The sequence below is a fragment of the Meriones unguiculatus genome, chromosome 7 (assembly GCF_030254825.1).
Source record: "Meriones unguiculatus strain TT.TT164.6M chromosome 7, Bangor_MerUng_6.1, whole genome shotgun sequence".
NCBI classification, from domain to species: domain Eukaryota; kingdom Metazoa; phylum Chordata; class Mammalia; order Rodentia; family Muridae; genus Meriones; species Meriones unguiculatus.
In genome coordinates, this window is record NC_083355.1 from 4,089,781 (window position 1) to 4,108,260 (window position 18,480).

General features: G+C 54.3%; 1 protein-coding gene across 7 annotated transcripts; it reads right to left on the minus strand.

Annotated features, from left to right (window-relative positions):
- Positions 1 to 130: 130 nt before the first annotated feature.
- Positions 131 to 11,667, minus strand: Engase (endo-beta-N-acetylglucosaminidase). 7 transcript variants are annotated; one of them, XM_021639869.2, is made up of 14 exons: positions 11,404 to 11,667; positions 9,518 to 9,588; positions 9,196 to 9,397; positions 7,900 to 8,048; positions 6,837 to 6,994; positions 6,175 to 6,323; positions 5,805 to 5,970; positions 4,467 to 4,570; positions 4,038 to 4,146; positions 3,637 to 3,827; positions 3,239 to 3,387; positions 2,584 to 2,692; positions 2,203 to 2,317; positions 131 to 2,044 (listed from the first exon to the last, which is right to left on the minus strand). In XM_021639869.2, the coding sequence occupies exons 1-14, from the start codon at positions 11,520 to 11,522 to the stop codon at positions 1,628 to 1,630; spliced, it is 2,208 nt and encodes a 735-aa protein (XP_021495544.1). In that variant the 5' UTR covers positions 11,523 to 11,667; the 3' UTR covers positions 131 to 1,627. The 7 variants fall into 7 exon arrangements, with proteins under 7 accessions (XP_021495544.1, XP_060242276.1, XP_021495552.1 ...); XM_060386293.1 differs by having other exon boundaries at positions 9,196 to 9,393; positions 11,404 to 11,469; XM_021639877.2 differs by lacking the exon at positions 11,404 to 11,667 and adding an exon at positions 11,213 to 11,396 and having other exon boundaries at positions 9,196 to 9,393.
- Between the last annotated feature and the right edge of the window lie 6,813 nt (positions 11,668 to 18,480).

The following is an 18,480-nucleotide window of genomic DNA, read 5'->3' on the forward strand; positions in this document are numbered from 1 at the left end:
AAACACTTCAGGGTGAACGTGCCACTCCAGCCTCTTGAGCCCGGCTTCTGAAAGACGCATGAAAGCAGCAGGGAAGGCTCAGAGCTGCGCTGGGGCCAGGAGCTGGATCGCACCAACACTCGCCTTCTCGTTTTTCACACTGGATAATTTATTTCTGAGTGATTATATCCACCAGAGGGGCCTCGGCTGAAATGCCAGCAGATTAATTTTCCTGCACCGGAGCCATGTTGCCAGGACTGGGGACCATGCTCCTGGGAAGTGGGGTTGTGGTGCTCTGCCTCATGCCATGCTCTGCTAAGCCCCCTTACTTCTAATTGCTTGCTCACCAGACTGTGAGAAAATAATTGCCACTATAAATTTTCCCTCCTTCTCTGCATAAAATATTTGAAGGAACCAGCACTTTAAAAAGCAGACCTGGTGCCACAGGGGAAAGCAGGGCAGTCAGGACCAGTGCCCTGCCCTGCTCCCCACTGCTCTCCACTCTAGGCATATGGTCCCCTGGCTGGGAGTGGGAGAGCCAAGCCTCCAGGGCAGATTCTGCCTGACAAACCAGAGAAAGCTCAGGTGCTTCCTTCCCAGTGTGCAAGGCGGGCAGAGCCACGCCAGGGTACAGTAGGCCGGACTTCCCCAGAGGCCCTGTCCCACATGTGGTCTATATGAGAGCTGGTAGAAACAGGGCAAAATGTTCCCAATCTCAGGTTTCAGGTCCTCACCCTCCCTGCCTCTCTGGGACTCTGAGGAAAACCCACCCACCTAACCCCTACGCCTCAGAAGATGGCAGCAGGCTGCTCTGCCCTCTGGCGGCCTCTCTCCATACTACATGAGGTCCACAGAGTGACTCCGTGAATGCGGAAAGGGTGTGAGGGCCCTGCTGTGGCCTGAAGCAGGGAAAATGCAGGTGGCACTACTGGAGACCCAGAGACACAGTGGGAAGTTTTCACACAGCCCTGCATCAACAGGGCTTCAGTACAGCTAAGGATGCCGCCACACTGGGAGGGGGCCAGGGCTCAGCTGCCTCTTGGAGGATGTAAGAGGAGGCCTGGCTGGCGCCCTGATCCTTCTGTACCTTCGCATAGCAGACAGCCTATGGGAGGTACTGCAAAGGCGAGGGCTTAGTGTTTGTGGGGACAGTCAGCTGCCAAAGCCAAACTTGTATGGGGGGTGGGGGGTGAGGGGTGGGGGGTGGGAGGTGGGGGGTGAGGGGTGTGGGGTACCCGTGGCCACCCGATGGAGCACCTAGTCCTGGGTCACCACCCCAGCGAGCCCATGAGCACTCCTGCTCCCACGCTGAGGGAGCTTCGCTGCCACCACTCAAAGCTGTGAGGCTACATGGCCACCATTCTCACAGAAGTATCTTTTTAACCTATGAAAAATAGCCTTTATGGGATTTTTTTCTGGAAAAACCTCAAACCTTCTTCTTCTCCCTTGAGAACAGCATCCGTGGAGAGCGTTACAGAAGGGTGTGGGTGCTAGGTGAGTCACAGAGCTTCCAGAGAGCACAGCCAGAACCTGGAGACCTGGCCTCCTGGGGACCCGGGTATCCTCAGGAGTCCACTCAGCCGTGAGAGGCTGGCCAGGAAGGAACCTTGAGTCTTGAGGCGAGAAGGTACCATGCTCTGGGGTGGGCTCACTGAGAGGCCGAGTAGAGCAGGACCGCCCTGCCCCACTCAGCCTGAGGCACCAGGAAGCCCTCCCTGGGGACAGGCTCCACCAGGAATTCCACACGACCATCCTGCCCAAACTTGGCAGCCTCCACTGCCAAGTCCACCACACGGTACTGGTTGGCGAAGGCCAGGCCCAGGAACACGGGCTTCTCAGTCCCTGGGGACTCCTCCATCGCAGAACTGCTTCCTGTCTGCTCACAGTGGTGAATCCGGAAGCATCGGGCTTGGGGCAGGAGGTAGGACCAATGTAGAGTGCAGCTGAGGAGGAGCCGGGTAGGGAGGCCCTCAGACCCAGAAATCAGGGGAAGCCAGCGTAGCTGCGAAATGGTGACATTCTGCACCCGGGGCAGAGGGGCCAGAAGGCTGTTGGCATCAACCACCTGGCGGGAGAGAGAAGGTTCGCCTGCCTGGACGCCCGGGGAGGACACAGAGGGGCAGCATCCCCTTATATCCACTTCTCAGTGCTCCATCCAGCAGGTCTTCCTCCTGGTGGGCCCAGACACCCCCCTCCCTGCAGGCCCGACTTCCACATGCACACCTGGATCTCTCCGAGACGACAAGTAAAGCTCTCCTCCTCACGGCTGCCTGGTGGCCGTGAAAAGCTCACCAAGAGGTCCTGAAGCAGGCACCCGCGCAGGTTTACCTCATAGCAGCTGAAAGAGCACACAGGCTGCTCACAAGCCAGCCGGGCGAGGCCCCACGCCACAGAATGAAGGGGAAGCTTCCCCAGGGGCACTCCAGGTCATGGGGCAACCACAGCAGGTTCCTGTGAGGGTTGTCCTGGTCTCTCACTGTAGCCAAACCCTGGCCCCAGGCCTCCCTTCCCTCTTGTCCTGGGGTTTCTCAGTGGGGACTTGGACCCCTTAAGTTCCCACTGCATGCCCATCGCCTTATGGGACTTGACTGGAGAGGGACTCACCGTTGGATCCAGCCACCACTGAGCTGCTGGCCACAACTCCTGACCCATCTGGCCAGTTTGGTAGGGGGTACTCGGAGGGGTCTGGGGCTGTGCCTTGTGCCAGTTTCAGCTGGAAGACATGGGCTTCAGAAAGAAGAATCCCACAGGAAAACCCAAGGGGGACAGGATGGCTGCCTGGTGAGGCAGTGGGGGAAGGGTCTAGGTTAAGACCCCTGGAGGGACAGTGGGGGAGGTGTCAGGGTAAGACCCCTGGTGGGTTAGCAGGGGAAGGAGAGGTCTAGGTAAGACCCCTGGTGGGGCAGACACTTGGGCACCACAAGGAAAGGCTTTGGAGGACAAATGAGATGTATGTCTAGGACTGGCCACTCACTCATCCTAGCGTCTACCAACATGCCCTCCACAACCCACTGATGGATATATCTCAGCGTCCCAGACAGAAGGAAACCTGTATCCAACCTGCCCAGAAGGCCATGCTGCTTAGCAGAGTCCCAGAGAGCTGGGGCTTAGTAGGACTCTGTGCAGGTAATGACCACGAGCCACTGATTACACCCAAGTGGGAGCTGCCCATCTAGCCCCGCCCATGGCAGCCCCGCCCAGAGTAGCTCCACCCAGATCCAGGGCCTTCTGACTTGCCCTCCATGAAGTCACCTCTCACCATTCAACACCAACATGCCACCCACATGGCAGCTGCTGGCATCCCCTGTTGTGACCTCCAAAGCCACCTGGACCTCCGTTGAGCCTTCAAACTTGTACACCATGGACAGGAAAACCTTGGGTGGCACTGGGACCTGCAGGGAGAACAACCTGGAAGACAGAAACCTCATGAGAGGTGAAAGAGGGATCGCAGACCCTCCACCAGAACCTCCCTGCATGGCACTGCACAGCTGTGCCACACTTTAGAAGGCTGCAGAGGCGCCATGAATGTTTGGCCACAATGTGAAACAAGCCAGGAGACCTTACCTCTGTCCTCACTTGGCTCCTCTGCCTAACCTACTTGCAAGACATGGAAAACAGAAGCCAGAGACCCACACACCTCAGCCATCACTCACCCACCTCAGAGCCACACTGTCGACCTCGGGTGGGATCAGGCCCCGGAGCAGCAGGGAGCTGCCCCCATGCCAGGCATCGGCCAGGCAGCAGTGTGCCTTCACCCAGCCCCGACTGTCTCCAGCCAGCTTATGTTCACCAAAGAGGGGCTGGGTCTCCTGGGCACTAGGGTGGTACCAGGGCCCCACTGCCTGCTCCTGCAGAGAGGAAAAGCGAGAGATGGGACAGGGCAGGAGCCTCCTCTGCAGAGGCAAACAGAACAGGAATGCACCATGGGGGTAGGGACAGGAGGGCTGAACATGACACTCCCACTCACATCCTGCGGCCCCCCTTCTGCCAATCCCAGCCAGGAACCAGGCCCAAAGAAGCCCACTTCTCCACCCTGTCCTCAGTTCCTCGCTGCACACCTTGCCATAGCAGACTCTTCGAGTGCCCAGGCCCAGGCAGAATGAGGTGACAAAGGGCAGAGAGCAGATACTGTGTGTGGGCAGGAAGCGCTCCAGGAGTCCCCAGAACCTAACAGGGACGTGAGGGAGTCAGGGTGGGGAGCCTTTCCACATCCGGCCAGCCCTGTGTGGAGCTGGGGGGGATCTCTGAGGGGCCATCCAGGGAGACCGTGCCACCCAGCTGGGGTAGGCCACATAGCATCTGCAGGAAGTGGTTCTCTCCCTCTGCTCCTTCCTGCACAACTGGTCTCCAGAATCCCCCCAGGGAGCTGCCAGGGTGGCCACCTTGTTCTCATTCGATTCCCCCATGTTCCAGCCACCACTGGGGACAGTTACTGCACAGTAAGATGCCCACAGCAGCAGAGATGCCCTCCCTCCTTGGGGACTCACTTGTCCTGGTTCTGAAAGAAGTCACTCTTGTCCAGACACTCATACACCCAGCCGGGAGCAAACAGTGCCACTGAGAAGCCATGCTTCCGGATCAGTTCCAGTGACTAGAGGAAAAGAAACAGGGAGATGCTGAAGGCTGGCATCAGGGTTCGGACAGGCTTCTTGGATGCCCACTCAGGGAAGGCTCCCTTGGTGCCAACTAGGAAAAGCACTCCCTCACAACTCATGGCAAGCCAGCTAGAGGAGAGGCAGCTGAAGGAAAGCATGCCGGGCTCAACCATGAGGGAGCTGTCTTGGTGGGCAGAGCAGAGAAGTGTGAGTTCACTTCCTGTTCTCAGACACCGCTCATTATGTTACTAGTAACATTCTATGTTACTAGAACCACAGAGGGTAGAGAACCTCAGTCCCTGGGTTGTGTAGCTGCCTGCTGCTTAGTCTTAACTGTCAACCCAACCCACCTGAGAAGACACTCTTGATGAGGGGCATCTACAGTGGGTTAGCATGGGCATGTCTGGGGTCAGTACTGTCCTGTTGGTTGATGGAGAGAAAACCCAGCCCACCGTAGGTACCACCATTCCCTAGGCAGGGAGGTCCTGAACAGTGTAAAAGAGGAAAAAGCTGGGCCTGCTGACCTTTAATCCCAGGAGGCAGCGACAGGGAGATCAAGGCCAGCCTGATCTACACAGCAAGTTTCAGGACAGCCAGGCTACAGAGAGAAACTCTGTCTCAGAAAAGAAGAGGGGTGGGGGAGGGGAAAAACCTAGCCAAGGATAAGCAAGCATTCCCTTCATTTCCCTCTGATCGTGACTGTTCAACATGGTAGCTGGCTTCACTGACTGACTGTAAACTGTGGCAGATCGTCAGGAACGTTTATCACACCAGAAGTAAAACCAGGGCTCTCACCTAGGGGAGAGGCAGGACTGACAGGAAATGAGCCTGCTGTCACCTTTCCTCCCCTCCGACACCACTTGCCGGAAAAGCTCACTGGCTAGGGGGCCCACACACTAGTGCTTCCCCTCCAACCACGACAGCCCCTGCGCACTCCCTCTGTGTGCTGAGTGGCATGAGAGGCTTGGCATGCTCCAGAGCATGTGGCCCAGGAAGTCAGTGCCTGTGGGGGCTGATACAAGAGTGGGACAGGACCCTTCGGCCTGTTAACACTCATGAAATACAAAGGCATGTGACGGGAGAAACAGCTGGAAGGGGCAAGGGACGGATCCCGGGAGTTCCAGGGTGCCTCGGTTCCCCCTGAGGTACTAATGGGAATGGAAGTTTCTCCAAGGAAGAGGCCACAGAGGATACGCAGACAGCAACCCTGACACAGAGGCCACCACCTACCTTGTCAGTATCAAAACGGCCTCCGACCACATTGCTCCGGGCAAACACATCCACGCCCACATACACGTCTGCCAGGCGTGCCCCGGCCTGCGCCACCATCCGCTGCAGGTGGTCCTCCCGCCAGTTATAGTTGGTAAAGAAGCCATCACAGGAGTCGAAGAAGACCCTGAGGGGTGCCAAACAAGCATGAGGCCAAGCCCAGCTGGCACCCACCTGCCACCAGCCTCCCTGACGGTCATGGCTACACATCACTCATGGCTGCCGCGTTCAGCCCTGTGGGTACTGATCACACCTACCCAGAGCTGCCCACACAGGAAGGCCCTGTAACCTGGGCAGCCCATCCTCCTCCACGGCCACCCTCAGTGCTCACCTGTTCTGATCATTGAGTTCATCCTGCCACTTGAGCTGCCCACTCTGCACCACGCTGTCATACCACAGCACCAGACCTCCGGGCACCTGCTGATGGAGCTGTGTGGTCAGGTACTGGAGAAATAAAGGCGTGTTCCTCACAGCAGCTGGCTGCAAGAGAGGAAGGGAGATCAAACCTCTTCGAGGCTGGGAATATTTGTCATGCATGAGAAATGACCCAGTACAGAAGAGAAGGAGTCCACAAAAGCCTGCCCCACCAACAATGCCCCGTGTCCCACAGCCACCAGGGAGGACCTGGCCAGCCTTGCTGGACAGAAAAGAGCATAGCCCAGAACTCAGGAAAAGATAAAAGGCAGAGAAAGGGGTCAGTGGCCACACAACCACCACATAAGCCCAAAGCAGGGATAGGGAGAGAGGGTGTGGCCACACTGAGGAAGGCAGCAAGGAGAACACAGGCAAAGTCATGAAATAGCCAGGCTCTCCTCTCCCTGAGTCAGAGAGCACAGGCTATGGGGTGGGTCCTGGTCCGGGGCAAAGAGGGGTCAAGCAAAGGGGTTGGGAGTAAAGGCAGGAAGTCAGGTCAGGGAAGAAAGCAAGAAAGCGAAAGGGGGTTTCAAAGCAAGGGGTGAGGAGGGGCAGACGCAGGGCACTGCTGCAGCTCACACTCAAGGAGTTCTCGATGTTGATGAGCCAGCCATCAAAACGAAAAAACTGAGCCATCTGGACCAGCCGGTCGGCCACTGCCTGGTAGGAGCTTGCCTCCCCGGCCAGGAAGGCCTCGCAGAGTTTGCCTCCCTCCTGCCACTCTGTGATAAAGGTCCCTGGGAGGCAAGAGACAGAAACAGCTGCTCAGATGGCTGTCTTCTGACGCAGGGCTTGGCCAAGTGTGCTTCCTAGACAACAGGCCTATAGGAGCATGGAGGCATCCTGTCAGTGGTGTTCTGGGACGTGCGCGCAGCGGACACAGAACAGAGCTGGACAGGCACCAAGCTGATCGCCTGTTTGGCAAACTACAGCCTCGTAGTGCTTTCCTGTGTCCTGGAACACAGCGCAGCCCTCTGCCTACCTGTCGTCTACAGCTGCTCTCATATTCCTCACCACCACCCTGACCTGTAGGGCTGGGGTACCGTGGAACCGGGAGAAGCCGCTCGAGAACACAAGTTCAACCCCTGGAAAGCTCTCGGTAAGTGGCAGGAGTGGGGACCACCCTCCCCTCTGCCCCAGCCTGCATGTCCTGTACCCCCTTTGCCCACACCAGAGGAGGACACATAACAGCAGCCATGTTAAACTTCCCCTTCTCCTCATAAGGTCATGCCCAGCAAGCACCTGGAATTCCTCTTTATGCAAATAAGGTGTCCCAGCATCTTAGGCCCGGCCAATGGTATACACTCCCCAAAGGTTTAAACAGCCTTTGTTTTCCCAATTAACTGAGCTGCTCAATGAAGCTTCCAGGTCTGTTTCTTGCCTTGCTCACGGCTGACTGAGGTCCCCATCAACCCCAGCCACCTGAGGGGCCACCAAACCCGAAGCCCCCCACTTCCTCCACCTCTCATGCCTGCCATGGGAAAGTCAGAGCTGTGCATGCCCTGACCAATGGCCCATGTGCTAAAAGGAGGCACCATCTGTCCCTGTCTGGGAAAATGCACAGACACCCATCCCAACCCCTGGATGCCACGACTGCTAGGTGATAGGGTTACCCAACAAACACAGAGCACCCGGCTCTTACCCAGCACGCAGACCCCATGCCTGTGTGCAGCGTTGGTCCAGCACACGGGCGGGATGGTGACTGTGTGATGGCTGAAGTACACAAAGATGTCGATGTACTGCCAGTGGTAGAAGGAGTAGGGGTTCTGCACGTCTGAGCCCTGAATGAACCTGTGAAGACACCAGACAGTCAGGTCCCAGGAGACAGGATCGGGGCACAGCGATCACCACAGGTCGGCAGCGTGGCTCTGACCCAAGCCTGCTGTGTGGGGCCCTGCGGGGAGGAGTGCTAGGAACAGAGCTGGGGTGAGAGTCAGTTCAGTGCTTGCCTTGCACTGATTTGAAGTTCAAAACCCAGGCGTGGCGGAGCGAGCCTGTAATCTCAGGTGGGAAGGGGGAGTCACTGGCACATCGCCCTGCCTTCTTGGTGAGCTCCAGGCTGCTGAGGAGACGTGTGTCAAAAGCAAGGTGGGCAGCAGCTGAGGAAGAGCAGAGGTTGCCCTCTGGCCTCCACACGCTCGCACTCACAGACACACAGAGAGCAGTCGGGAGGGTGCTGGGCATGATGGCACCTGAGGCAGGGGATTGGAGTTGGAAGCCAGCTGGGCTACATGATGAATTCCGTACCAGGCTAAACCACATAGCAAAACCCAATCTCAAGAATAGATCCTAGAGCGTTTGGCGGGGAGGGGGGAGCTCACAGACCAACCAGAGTAGCACAGGCCACAGATCTGCACAGACAGCATTTTGGCCTCTGTGAGCAGCTGAAGAAGGAAGCGGAAAGGCTGAGTGCAGGCCCTGTCTCTGGCTTCCGCTCTGTGCACGGGGTCAGCACTGGCCTCAGGGCAGGCTCCCTGGGTCTGCAGGTTGGCCACACCCCAGGCTGGGCAGCTGGCCCTGACTCAGCTTCCTATCACTCACCCTGACCAAGAGCGTTCTATAGGTGTTTGAAATGTCACTCTAGCCAGTCTCTGCAGAGCTGCGAGAGTGACGAGGGATGGAGCACAGGAAGCCACGGGCAAGAGACCTGAACCAGGACAGAGCTTAGGGGAAGCACAACAGACAAATTGGATGAGGGTGGGGCTGCTAGGCCAGGATGCCTAGAGATGTGGGAGGCGATTCTCGCCCAGCTGACACAAGCTCACCCAACTCCATCCACCTTGCTTCTGTCACATGAAGCTTAGGACTGAGTCCCAATCCCTGAGGTATCGGAGGCCCATCCAGAAACACTTTCCTAACTCCATCCAGGCCTCTATGACTGCTCTGCTGCCCTCTAGGACGGTCAGTAACGAGGCCAGTGCCATGCCAGGAACCTCACCTGTCCTCCAGGTACCCGCCCATCATGTCGTGGCACAGCAGGGTCCGGGGCCTGGGGCTGCTCAGGGGGGGCTGGCGGCGCTCTAGGGGCTCCATGGCTACATTGAAGCCATCCTCCATGAGGGGGGTCCATGCCAGCAGCTCCTCCAGTGACGATAGGTAAAAGCTGATGGGTCTGGTGGTATCCTTGTCATAATATCTAGCTGGTCCACGAAGGGAGACCATAAGGAATGAGGGAAATTGGGGGACCCAGGCAGACACTTCAACCCCAAACAGAGAGCCGCGTGGGGACTACCAATGGCCAGGAACCTGGGTCACCTCACCTGGTAAAGGATCTGGAGCGAAACTGACCACATCTCTAAAGGCCGCTTCCTCTTCCTGGTCCTCGTTGGTCCTAGGCAAAGGGTGGGCTTTAAAAGACTGGTTTGTTTTTGTTCTTTTGATAGGGTTTTACGTAGCCCAAGCCTGTCGGGAACTGACTATGTAGTCAAGGATGACAGTGAACTTCTGGCCTTTGTCCATCCAGCCTCCTAAGTGCTGGGGTTGAGGAGTGCTCCACTGCACCCCATTTATACTGGCGACTGAACTAGAGCTTTGGGCAGGTTAGGAGAGCACTGTCCACTGAAGCTACATTCTCAGCCCCACAAAAGGGTAAGTAAAAGTTAGAAGTCAATGGCTAGATATTGCTGGACATGGCTTATAAAAAATACACAAAAGCACGTGTGGCATCGGATACAGGAGAGCTGGGGTTGGCCTGCTTGGACAGATGCCAGCGTCAGCCCACACCTTCTCCACCCAACAGACAAATCACACACTGAAAACCCCAAGATAAATACTTCCTCGGGCCTTCTGTCAAGCAATAGGATCTTCAAACACTAACAAAACTGAAGCCCCAGAGTGGCCAGGGCCGGGCTAGATCTCCTACCCATTCACAGGGCCTGGAACGCTCACTGGGCCTGGGTGCTCAGCAATTGAGCACAAGGAAAAACTAATTTGGCTTCATGAACTTGCAACAATCTGCGTATAACAAAACCAGGAAGCACTCATTTGTTTGCGTTTTAAAGTATCATTTTCAGAGGAGACACTATAGTAGCCATTTAGAGACCACAAGCATCCAAGCTGGCCTGCTCTAACACCCCCTCCCCAGGGGCCTGAGGCCAGCAACTATGGCTTGAGCTCCCTCCATGGGGTCAGCCATCAATCACACCTACCCAGGGCCTCTGCAATTAGACTGAGGAGCACTTGGAACAGCAGGTTAAAATGGAGACGTCATCTTTTTCTTGTGGTGCTGGGGCTCAAACCCAGGATTTCCCACATCCTGGGCAAGCGCTCTGCCATGGACCTATCCCAACACCTTCCTTTTTTTTTTTTTTAATTTTATTTTTTGAGACATGACCTCACTAAAACAGGTTGGCCTCAAACTTGTGATACTCCTGCTCAAGAAGTTGGAAATTACAGGCCTGTGTCTTCAGGCCATGGAAAACACCCCCTTTCAAATTTCATTCTCAAACTCTTCTCTTGCACACGCCCCTCCATGGCTGATTTCTTTACCCTTCAACTGCACCCAAAGGTACTCAGAGCAGTCTTGTCGGCCCTGTCCACCTCTGTCACTTGAACAGTCCTCCAGTAGGAAGGAAAGGGCCCTATTTTGGGATCCCTTCTACCCAGAAATACCTTTCCCGTCAGCCAGCAACCACCCTATAGTATGAATGGGCCATCTGTCTCAGTGCTGTGGGTTTAAAAATAAAGCGGGACACACTAAGTCTGCACTCTTCCTTTCCCAGCGTCCTACTGTCCAGGGGGTTACAACCCAAAGGGAGCAAATCTCTGGACCAGAGGGGTTATTTCTGTCCACTCCTGCCTTTGCCCATTCTGATCCTCCCACGTTGATATCAACTGGCGCAGTCCTTCTCACCCCTAAGATTCAGTTCAAATATCACCCTAACAGAAATGTTTGGGATTGCCTGATTTATACGGCCAAAGGAAGCCATGGTAGTCATGGTAGCCATGGTGCCCACCTTCCAGGACGGGTCCTTTTGGGCTGGGGCAGGGTCCGTCGTGGGCCACGGACAAGGAGTTGCTAGCTTCCTCCAGTGGCCCTTCCAGCTGGGGATGGAAAGATGGAGGGACGCGGAGGAAGCGGTGGGAAGGAAACCCACCCGCAGGCAGTGGACGGTGTCACACCCCAGCCCAGCCCAGCCGCGCGCACCTCCGCCCCGGCCTCCGCCGCCCCGGCCTCTGCTCCGGCTGGTCCTGCGCCCGCTTCTCCAGGGCAGCGGAGCCCCGCTGCCGTGCGGCGCCCCGAGTCAGCACCGACGGACTATCCATGACCGTCAGCGCCCGCCGGCCGGTAGGGCCGTGAGACACCCTGCTCCAACAGCCAATCGCAGGCCTGGACCTGCCCTTGCCACCGCTCTCAGCCAATGGAGAGTCCGTCACGCCGCGTTTGGAGCGGACCAAGTTCCGGCGAGAACCTCACCACGCTCCGAAGGCCAGGAGCAGAACCGGAGTTAAATAACCGGAGGGAAGGGGCGGGGCCTGGTGGGCGGGGTCTGGAGAAAGGCGGGGCTGCGTGGGTCCAGAGCCAGGAGAACCCCAGAAAGTGTGATTTAGAATTAGCCGCATACGTCTCTTTTCAGAAAATTGAAATGCAAATGGAGCCATCTGCCAGAGATCAGTACATGGCGCGGTGAGCCCTGGAACCTGGCCACACAGACTGTTGGCCTAGTTTCTCTGGATCCACCTGACTCCACCTATCATCTCCAAACGCTGGGATTACTGGCACCTGCCACTATACTCAGTTTTTTTTTTTAATTAAAATATAATTACATTATTTCCCCCTCCCTTTCCTACCTCCAACCCTTCCCGTGTACTCCAAATTCATGATTTTTATTTAATTGTTATTACGTGTGCGTGTGTGTATTCCTAAATATATAAACACAACCTGCTCAGTCCTTATAATGTTACTTGTGTTTATATGTTTTCAGGGCTGGACTATTTCTCCCACTCAGGATTCTGTAGTTGCCTGTTATTTGTCTAGATTTGGGGCCATATCAATCTATATGGATCTCATCCATAGATCAACAGGGGCTGAGACTGTCTTTTCTCATTAATAAACAAAAGAAGGAAAGAGGTGTTATAACCAGCTTAAAGTGGGGCTTGAGAGAGCCTCAGCTACAATGGGGAATCTAGGAAGTAAGACAGGTGGGGAGGAGGTGTGGGATGGAGGGCAGTGATGCTCTCCCGGAGCAATGGTTTGCATCTGTCCTGTACAATGTAGAAACCACTGCAAAGGGTATAGATCGTTTCTCCTGGGCCCGTTTTTTTCCCCAAGTCTGTGCTCTGCGGGAAAAACTCCCCGTCAAGTGTGCAGGGCCCAGGAAACTGCATCTGCCAGAGGGCACCTCCACAGGACCTAGGCACAGAGGAGATTCACAGTAAACTTGATGGTCCATGTTCTGAGCAAGGAGGAGTGCCAGGAGATGAGGAGATGGCTTCTCCTCCCTGAGCCCAACACCCCTCTGCAGCCTGCAGCTGGCCCCACTGCAGCTTGCCCAAGCCTCTTTATTACCGTTTGCAGGCTTTGAGCTTTACGAGGCCCCAAGCGTCCATAAGTACGAGGGGTGGGGCCAGTGACTCAGGTGGTTGAACATGGGCCCTGGCTTTATTGCTGGCTAGCCAGTCAGACAGGGAAGAGGCACTGGGAGCAGGAGACAGTGACCTAGGGGACAGAGTTGGCAGGACATCTCTTCCCACTGACCTAGAGCCAGGAGGGGAGCACTGTGTGGGGCTGGGATAGTGAGAAGGTCATCCAGCTTGGGCCACTGTCCAAATCTAACGTGAAGCCTTGAGGAAAGAGAACAGCTCTCTTGAAAGCTGCATTGATGGGCGTCATGTCCCTCCCCCCCCCACAAACCTCCCTCCTCTGTACACTAGCCCCTCCTGAGACCTGTGTGTGCAAGACAGAGTTACAAGCAGAGAAGTAGAAAGTAGAACTGGTTGGACTCTCAGGCTAGGGTCTGATCCCTTCCCCCACTCCCCACTCTTTCTACAAGGGTGTGATAACAGGCCGGCCTCCTGAAGGTCTCAGAGTGAAGGAGCAACTTAGATGGCTACAGTTAAGCCCAGAGAACAACATTTTATAACATGGCCTAACTCTTTCTTGTCTCCTCCCTCTCAGCCCCAAATAATGCTCCAAAGTCCAGGAGAAGAAAATGCAATGAGTGAGGGCTGGTATGCAAAGCCAGAGTACGCTGCTCTGGTGGGCCCTCTGCCTCTCTTCCCCTGCTTCCCACTGGCTGCCAGGTGAGTGTGAGGACTGGAAGTGCTGCGGCCTGAGTCTGTGAGAGGGCACAGAACAGTAGGACAGGAGCAGCCTCCTGGATTTTCCACAGAATAACACAGAATCAACCCGGGCCACCTCATGCAAGGCTCTCCCAGGAGAAAGGCTGCTTGACTGAAGCCCGCACATCCTTCTGTGTCTATGACAGTAGCTGATTCTAAGCTGATGGATGAATGGCCGTTCCTGAAAAGGAGCTGCATTTCATAAACAGATTAACTGATTAGAACTTTCTTGATTATTGGGAGGTTGGAATGTGGCAGGTCCAGGGTCCAAGCACAAATGATCTGAGCTCTGTTGGTCCCTGGAGCAGCCATTGTCCTCCTGTCCACGACCTGATGTCCTGTGACTGTTAGGTAAATCTTTCAGGGTGTATAAGCAGAACCCTAGGTTCCACCAGCCCCAGAACTAAGAATGTAGCATGGAAGACCTACAGCAGAGCATCCCTACTGTGCTGGAACCACCTGCCTGACGTTCCCAATGCTTGAAAAGCGTCTTGATCTATGACTTCCTTTGTTCTGTTACTACAAAAGCCCCATGAAGCTGCTGCCACACTGAGAACAGGGAATTTGGGGTGACCTGAATTTATTCTCAGCCCATGATCATACCTATTTGGCTCCAGAAATAACATCTTTTATCCCCACTGAGGTGAGGGCTGCTAATAAAAGATAAAACTGTGGTTCCCATTCATGTCATCAGCAAGGGCAGACGATTGCCTTTTCTCATTAATCAACAAAAGAAGGAAAGAGGTGTTATAACCAGCTTAAGGTGAGGCTTGAAAAAGAGTCTCAACCACAATGGGGAATCTAGGAAGTAAGACGAGTGGGGAGGAGGTGTGGGGTGGAGGGACTATTTGCATCGAGTCTGACTCTATCTGTCTGGGCTAACTGCATTGGTTCCTTAACTCGTCCTGATAAAGACGCAGTCAATTGAAAATACTGTAAGTCGGGTATACACTTAGGGGCTGAGGGAGGGGGGTCGGTGGGTACAGTGCTTGCTGGGAAAGCAGAAGGAGCTGGGTTTGGATCCCGGACACCCAAGTGAATGGGAGAATGTGTTGGCAAGTGGCTATAACCACGGTGCTGGGAGGCAGAGGCAGGCGGGGCCTGGGGCTCACTCATTCTCATGGCCACATTCAGAGAGAAACCTTGACTCAAAGTATAGGTGGAGGGGTAGAGGAGTGAAGGAGGGGGAGGGGTAGAGGGTTGGATTCGTGGCTCAGCAGTTAAGAGTGCTTACTGCTCCTCCAAAGGACCTGAGTTTGGTTCCCAGCACCCACATGGGGATGCTCACAATTGTTTGTAATTCTAGATCCAAGGGATTCAACACCCTTCTCTAGTCTCCACAAAACCCACACACACTTAAAAATATGATAAACTTTATGGAGCTGGCCGACCAGGAGGCACCATCTTGATGCTGACATTCACTCCAAGGACAGAAAGGGTCAGGGCAAGGAGCCCCAGAGCCAGGACATCCGCCTGCAGCTGCTGGCCACCTTCAGTCAGGCCGCACTGAAAAGATCAGGAGACGAAACTTCCTGGCTGAGAGAACAAAACAGCTGCAGATTCTGGATGTGCCCAAACTGAACTTGTGTACACTATGGGTGAGAAGCCATCCCTGAAGTCACAACCTCAAGGCTGAGGTAAGATCCTCACCTTTGACCCACTAGCCCTGGAGTCTCCCACAGACCGTGGCACTGGGCTCCTGTCTGGTCCTCGGAAGGGCTGAGAGGTGTACCGGCATTTTGGCCAAGGCCCCATGTTGTGGATATAAACATGTTTTTGTTCTGGTCCCAGGTGTGGGATGTGGAGCTGATTCAGAGGGTCCACAGCAACAGACTGTTTGCCTCGTGCGGGCTCTGAGAGGAGCTCTTTGCCAGCTGCAGATAGTTTAAATCTGAGGACTTTGGAGAGAGAATAACTGCCAGAGCCCAGAGAGCGTGGCAGAGCTCTGAGAAACAGGCTTCTGCTCCTGTTGCTGTTGGTGCAGTGAGACAAGAAGCTCATATCTCCTGAAACGAGGACTGGACTGGCTCCAAGGAACCCAAGGACCCTAACCAGCAGGAAGCAGCTAAAAGAACTGCTCCCCGTCTCCCATTAACCCTTTCTCTCTCCTACGTGGTGTTGGGGTGATGGAAGGAATTGGGGTAGAGAAGGGAGAAAGAAATATAAGAAATGTAAATAAAAGAATTTTTAAAAAAGTACACCAGCAGCCCCAGGAACCCCACACAGCCCACACCAAAATTCTATGTCTGCTTTAAGGGCCGGAAATTCAAATGTGCCAGAGGCCAAAGGGACAGCTGTGAACTAACCCTGGATCCTACTGCTACTGAAAGAAAGCTTTGGATGTTGGGGGGGGGGAAAGTAAAATAAACTTCAGTATAATAGAAGACACCTAATGCCACTTTCTAGCTCTACATCTCTCTCTCTCACATACACACTTTTTTAAAAACTGTCTAACTGCTGTTCAGCAAAACACAACCCAGCCCACCTGCTCTGAACACCTGCAGCTGGCCTCCACAATCTAGCACAAAGCCTGTTTAATAACAATCACATCTCCTGAAACCTGCTGGATGATGCTCAGAGAGTGAAAAGTGAAGAGCCATGTGTCACCTTACATATCCTAAGGTCAGAAAGCCACTAAGTTGATTAGACAGGAGCTTCTGTACTGTGACTTCAGAAACCTCGGAATGTCAGCCTGCCTTGCAAGGCTGGTTTTTCACTGGTTTGAATTGGGTTGTTTGTTTGTTTTTGCAAAAATGTTTTCTCTCATTCTTTCTCATTGTGTTCCTTCTGCAATAAATTCCATTGTCCCTCCATTCAAGGGTCTGTCCCAGAACAGCTGAGGCACGAGCAAAACCCTTCCAGCTGTTGTCTGCCTTCAGTGTTCCCAGGCGCTCAGCACACCCTACAGAACAAGAGAAGCTGGAGCTGACCTCCGGCTCCTGCTGCCTGCAGCTTCCTGCCGCTGGAGGCTGAGTCCACGCATCTGCTCAGTGGCCTGCTCAGCCAGGGCTTGATGGCTCCTAGCACAGTCCAGCCACCTGCTCCATCCTCCACAGTGAGAGGACACCCCTGGGAGGCCAGTCTTTTCATCCTGTGCACCTTGTTTGAGTGTCACGGTGCAAACAGTTATGAAATGAACAGCAAGGGAGACCTGACCAGTGCAGAACGAAGTCCCCCGGGCTAAACGCCACAGCACCATGCTGCAGCTTTAAGGAAACAGATATCTTGAAGGGGCAGAGTTCCACAGATACGGTGATAGTCTGTCTGTGCCAATGTAATAAGGAAGTCCCTCTGCCTTGACCCGCACAGAAAATGCACCCTGCCTCCTGGCATTTGCACCAGCTTTTCCCCTGACTCTTCTGTCACCTTTTCCCACCTTACAGAGCCCTGCTCTGCCAGTGTCGGTGTCAGTGACAGTGTTGGGCAGAGCTCTCATCTGTTGTGTAGAACAGAGGCTGGTCCATTCATGATTAGGAAGGAAAGTGAGCTCAAGGGCAAGGCCTTGGGTGAACCCAAGCATCTCCAGAGGACTGTGTCACCTTGACAGATCCATTGGTTGTACTCTGCTCCTTTAGCACAGCGTGTGCTTCCGTAGCACTGCGGCAAGAGAAAGGTCCTCTCCTCCACCCTGCTTGATCTCCTCACTCGCCCCTCTCCTCTAGAGACCCCTGGGCACTCCACACATATCAGCAGGCTGGCCTGCATCCTGCAGACATACTAGACTTCACTTCCATACACTCACACATTTAGAACATGTGTATGCACTTGTATGATACTGTGTTTTATAAAAAAGCAAAACAAACAAACAAACAAAAAAAAACAGTGCCACGTTGTAAAAATGATCCCATGTTTTGGAGTTTTTAGTCAGCGATATTATTTGATTGAGCTTTATGGGGCTGGAGAGATAGCTCAGCACTTAACAGCATTTGCTGCTCTTGCAGAGGTCTTGGGTTTAGTTCCCAGCACCTATATGGTGGCTCACAAGCATCTGTAACTACAGTCCTGAACCCCAGGGGCACTGGACACGTACACAGTGCACATACATACATGCATACAGGTAAAACGCATGCACACATAAAGCCAGATGAGTCTAAACTGAGCCCAGTGGGTTTATGTAGCTCTAATTTATCCCGAGTTTTGTTTGATGGGTTTTTTTGTTTTTGTTTGTTGTTGTTGTTGAGATAGGGTTTCTCTGTATAACCCTGGCTGTCCTAGAACTCACTAGATAGGCCAGGCTGGCACAGAGATCTGTCTGCCTCTGCCTCCCAAAGGCTGGGATTAAAGATGTGAGCCACCAATATTAGCCTGGCTGCTATTTAACACGCTATTAGTGTAAAAGCTCATAATCTACTTATGACTCTATTGGTAGACACCAAATAACAAACTATCAACTCTTTCCATTTTCAAGTGTGTGGTGTGTGCGTGTGCATGCCTATTTGCATGTGTGTGGACAGACATGAGTGTGGGTATGCGTGCATGTGGACACCCTAAGACTGACGTCAAGAATCATCCTCCATTGCCTTCCGGTTTATCCACTGAGGTAAGGTTTGTCGGTCAAGCCAAGAGCTCATCAATACGGACAGTCTTGCTAGCAGTATGCTCCAGGGATATCCTGTCTCTGTCTTCCCAGACTGGAGTTACAGGTGGGCAGCCATTCCTGCGCAGCATCTATGTGAACTGACGCCTCAGTCCTGGTCGTCTGGTTTTGAGACAGACGTCACTATGTTGGCACAGGCTGGTCTCGAACTCCTGGCCTCGAGTGATCCATCTCCAGCTCAGTTGAGGATACAGGTGTGTGGCACTGAGCCAGCAATGTTGACCCACAGGCTCCCAGCTGTCCTGTCTCCACCTCCATCTTACTGCAGGAACGCACAGCACTGGCTGTTCCGGGGTTCCAGGGAACCAAGCTCACGTTGTCAGCTTGTGTGCTGTGATGATCAGC

Bases quoted from the DNA above. Each gene is read 5' to 3' on its own strand.
- Engase (XM_021639869.2), bottom strand. From the start codon at position 11,522: ATGGATAGTCCGTCGGTGCTGACTCGGGGCGCCGCACGGCAGCGGGGC. The intron at 4,571-5,804 runs GTAGGTGGTGGC...CTTTTCCTCTAG, and splicing joins GCCGTTTTGATACTGACAAG to TCACTGGAACTGATCCGGAA. The intron at 2,693-3,238 runs GTGAGAGGTGAC...CATGTCTTCCAG, and splicing joins TGGCATGTTGGTGTTGAATG to CTGAAACTGGCACAAGGCAC.